General features: G+C 41.7%; 1 protein-coding gene across 2 annotated transcripts in view; it reads right to left on the reverse strand.

The window, feature by feature from the left end:
* Window positions 1–5,000, reverse strand: part of prpsap2 (phosphoribosyl pyrophosphate synthetase-associated protein 2) — a 22,033-nt gene that overhangs the window by 16,094 nt on the left and 939 nt on the right. The window contains exons 2-3 of one of the 2 annotated variants that reach the window (XM_083778877.1): window positions 3,553–3,611; window positions 2,774–2,943 (exon numbers count right to left, since the gene is read on the reverse strand). In XM_083778877.1, the coding sequence (XP_083635003.1) occupies window positions 2,774–2,943; window positions 3,553–3,555 (173 nt within the window). In that variant the 5' untranslated portion in view covers window positions 3,556–3,611. The remainder of the gene's footprint in view (window positions 1–2,773; window positions 2,944–3,552; window positions 3,612–5,000) is intronic. The other variant, XM_083778878.1, reaches the window with a different exon arrangement.

The raw sequence follows: 5,000 nt of genomic DNA on the forward strand, positions 1-5,000 counted from the left end.
ATCTATCGGAGATTCTGACTTTCAAATGTACATCATTCTTGTTTTGATTGTTCCATCAGATACGACAGTTGTATTGTTCTTTCTGCTTTGGCAATGTAAATGTATGTTTTCTCATGCCAATAAAGCCCTTTGAATTGAATTGACAGGCAGCCTTCATAAATGTACTGCCTGAGAGAAAAAGGCCAAATACTGTCTTGCTTCCAGTGCAAACCTCTTGGTGGAGCATATACGCTGTGACCTTGGGTTATCTAAGGCAGTATTATCTTACATTACATTCTCTGTAATGTCAAATAAACTACTACACTATAGGGCTTTAAGCAACTAGTCGACTATTCAACTAGTCCAGGGGTTTTCAACTGAGTATGAACCAGGGACCACCACCCTGACTGAGAATCAACCTGGGGACCACCACCCTGACTGAGAATCAACCTGGGGACCACCACCCTGACTGAGAATCAACCTGGGGACCACCACCCTGACTGAGAATTAACCTGGGGACCATTGTTGTGTTGGGAGGGGGGATATGGTCATGGTGTGGGGGAAATAAATTAACCTTCCATATTAAACTCATGTTGCTGTTCATTGTAACTTATTCTATGAGTAAGCAGACACTTGCGATTGATTATGGGCACAGTTCCTTGTAATGGTGACTCAACCAGGCAATCCGGTATGGTTTCCCTTGAGATTCTAACTCACTTTTCTGTGGAAGTTCTTGACATCCGACTTCCCAGTAACTGACAACATCGATGCGTCATAATTTGTCACCAGATCATTTACTGCATTGTTTCTCAACTTTCTCTAACCCTAACCCAATACAATAAATTCAAATATGAAACTTCACTTTCCTACATTACTAAATGCATGGTCAGGGACCACATGCAACACCTTCACGGACCACCAGTGGTCCACGGACCACCTGTTGAAAACCCATGAACTAGTCCACTAGTAAATCCACTAGTCGACCTTGTTAGTACTAGTTGAGTAGTACCAACAAGGGTACTAGTGTAGGCCTCAAGATCAGCTAGAATGCTATATTATAGTCACCAATGTACACAGTTTTTAAATGTACAAATATTATTAAAAAGGAAAAGTTTTTTTTTCTTTATACTTAACCCATTCTGGACTGAGGTCAATTTAAAAAAAAGGCTTCTAAATCCTAACATCTTTCTGAAAAACCCATGTTTCTATGTCAGTGGTGCTCAACCTTTTTCATGTCAAGGACCCCCAGAATTATCTCTATTGGGCCACGGACCCCCATCTCAAAATATGTAGTTCCAGGGACCCCCCCCCCCCCCCCCCCAGAAGCCAATATTTTAGTTAAAAATGTTCGCTCTGAAATATATATTAAAAGATTTGCACCACATGTTTTCACGACTTTAAAAAAATAGCAGACCTACAAGCTACTGTATGAGCTTGTATAGATCTGCTATTTTTCAATAGCTAAAGTAGAACCGAATGCTTGAAACACCAAGAGGGGTTCCCGTTCAGAATGGGTTAAACTAGTCGACTAGTTGACTAGTAAACTAGGCAGCTAGTCAACTAGTAAAAATCACACCCGTGTGAACCGAGTGATGGAGCTCCCCATCCCCCCCCCCCCCCCCACACCTCTCTCTCATTAGCAGGCAACATTGCAGCACTATCCCTCTCTGTTTCTGGCGCCCCCTATTGGTACCCTATAGTCATATACTGGTGCTCATGACCACATACATTCTAGGGATGCCACAAAGTGACCATCAGCCAAATCGAATAGTCGACAGCTCTGGCGATTAATAATCGATTAATCGAACCTCCTCCCCCCCAAAAAAAAAAAAAGTATATTATGCACATGCCATGGTCACATAACCATTATATGTTGAGTGCATGCTTTGATGGTTACAGTTTTATAATCAGTTTTGATGAGTAAACCTTTGTGGAGATCTTCTCAGTGCCATTCAGGATGGAAAATTAAATCCATTTGGATTTGGGGAGAAGTAGTTTCATAAGGGGCTGGTATACATTGACATAACAACGCGTCATCAGAGCGCAGGGAGGGGCGTCACCTGCGACTACGCGGCTCCGCCCACCCCCCGGGGTAAGATTTGTGATTTGTGATTTGCTCTCGTTCACTGCAATGCAATTTGCGGCATTTTCAAAACAATATTGCGCAGAGTAGCGATTATCAAACGTATTTGCAATGCCATACGTTGAAAGATCTGTTGCCCGCGGACAAGGCACGCTACCTCCGCAAGTTAGATATTATCGGCATAGATGTTTGTCCGTATGTGATTAAGGATTGGAAAAAGTTGCATTGGCAGCCATAGAAAATTCTGCCCTGGGTAAAAGACCGGATGTGATGTTTTTGGGCGTTCCTGTCTTGTTAAATAACCGGCTGTGACGTTTTTGGGCGTTCCTGTCTTGTTTCGTGTCAGTGTATTAAGTACTTGATATAAAGAGAACATGTTCAGTTCACTAGTCTACACTCTACTCTACACCTGCCTTCATTTCATCTGATTGTCTGTCTGGCAGGCACTTAACAAGCGATCGTTAACTGTGTCTGTTAGAGAGAGGGGCAGAGAACTTGATTTATACTTATATTCTCCACTCTGATGAAGGTACATGTTCGATATAGCATGCAGCCTTACTTACGATTTCGGAGACTACGATGATTAATCGGAAAATCGATTAATCGGCGGCATCCCTAATACATTCATAGGTGTACAGTACGGACATTGCTGGTTGTAGGAGTGGTTGCACCGCTCAAAAAACCACTAGAAGGTAAATCCCTGCTACTCACTCTGCGATCCTCTTGCCCATCTCGCGGCTGCCAGGGTGTGAGTTCCCCGTGAAGATGACCAGGCCTCCCTTGGTGTTGTTCATGTCTTTGGGATCTCGTCTTTGGGATCTGCTGCTCTCCTCGCACTCGGGCAGTGGATCCCTGGGCACCCACGCTGCGCTGAGCCCTTCCTATTGGTGGATGGAAGCACATCAATCAATCAATCACACATCAATCAAAGTAAGCAGTACAGAGCAGCAGTGTTGTTTTCGTCGACTAAAACTATGACGGGAAATGTCCGTCGACTACCTTTTTTCCACTGACAAAAACATACATTAAAAACAAAATGAAAACTAAGCCATGATGACTAAAACTATGACTAAATATAGTGTCGATTTTGTCGACAAAGAAAAACTAGACTAAAATGTTAGGAAGGGACTAGTGGACAAGAGACCCAGTATAAGTAAAATATACAAATCATTTTACACTTGGTTGCATGCTGAAAATAGCAGATCTACAAGCTCACAACGCGTTGCGCTGCGACGTGAGCTTGTAGATCTGCTATTTTCAGCAAGTATAAAATCAGCCATTACGACGGCATCAAGGCCCGCCAAAACACATTTTAGTCGACTAAATCACCTGTAGATTTCGTCGACTAAAATCTCATGACATTAGACAAACACTAATACATTCCATGTGACTAAAACTAAAGTGAAAACTACTCAAGAGACTATGACTAAAAACTAAAACAGAGATTTGCTGCCAAAAACAGTACATACGTTAAAGCGTTTTCTACTGACCATTGGCTGTGGGGCTGCTTAGCGATCACTGACTGAAGGTCACACTGCGGTTCACTGACCTGTTATCATGTGACAGTAATGTAAACATAACCAACATTATCAGCTTATCGTTGTATTGTGAGAATGGGAGGACACTTTCACAATGTGTTGTGTTTTAGACATTCTCCAATCTCCAGTCTGTACTGGGAAATGCATGGCCACCAGCACCACTAACTATGCAAAACAAACACATTTTAATGAGGTTTATGCACTGTTACTGTAGCAAAGCTTTCACTATTGCTGCCTGGGGGAACTACTTCAGATTTTCACATTCTCACAATGTGTTCCAGACTCCGGAATCTTTTTTTATATCGTTTATTAAACAAATTCCACACACTGATGAAGGCTGGATAGCGCCCGGAACGTTTGTCCCTGTTCAAATATGAAATACACAATTTGAACTTGAAGTCTTGGTGTGTGCGACCCACTACCGTTATTTTTTATATAATGTTTATTAATAAACAAAATTAAAAAAGATTCTGGAGTCTGGAAAATGGTGATGGCTTTTTCAATATATATATAATATTATATCTAATAATGGTGATGGCTTTTTCAAGCCTGCTTGAAATCACTGCCGGTGTTATGAAAAATAAAATGAATCTATTAAGAATCTTATGAGACTATCGGTGCGTTCACAAAATACTTTCTAGATTATATGGATTCTTCTTCTTTTTTTCCTTGACGACGACAAAATAAGATTTAGGTGGTAGCCTTTTTATTAAGATTTCTAAGACTGAATTTATGACAGAGTGAGACAACTTATTTTTAATGACCTGCGATGCGTAGGCTGTCAGTGACAATTTTGTGTGTGTGTGTGTGTGTGTGTGTGTGGTATGTGCGCGCGCGCGTGCGTGTGCGAGACAGAGAGACATGTTGTGGGTGTGTGCGTGAGGGGCAGACAGTAGACAGTTTGTGGTTACCGGTGTGGTATGTGTGCTGAGAGAGAGACAGCCGAACCACATTAACACAATATAATTTGTAAGTAATCCAGAAGCCCAATTAATTAATGCCTACAATTGGATCAGTAAGAATTGTGCGTTAGTTTAAATTGAACATGTTCTCAATCTGACATCATTTCAGTTGATGATCATCGTGCTTTAGTTATATATCTTCAACAGCCCAATTTCAGTGGCGTGCACAGACATTTAGAGGGGCAGGTGCTCAAGTGAAAAAAGGGCACCTTGTGCAGCGCATTTTGGGGCGGGAACCCATTTTGGTGCTTTAGCTATTGAAAAATAGCAGATCTACAAGCTCATAGCGCGCGCGCTATGAACTTGTAGGTCTGCTATTTTTCTTTAATCGAAGAACCACTGACATAGAAACATAGCTTTAGATTGTGGGGGCCTAAATAATATAGTAGAAGCGTTTTTTTTATCAAGATTTGATCAATGTCACCGCATGGTCCACAC

This window comes from Protomyctophum parallelum (assembly GCF_964188405.1).
Source record: "Protomyctophum parallelum genome assembly, chromosome: 13".
NCBI classification, from domain to species: Eukaryota; Metazoa; Chordata; class Actinopteri; order Myctophiformes; family Myctophidae; genus Protomyctophum; species Protomyctophum parallelum.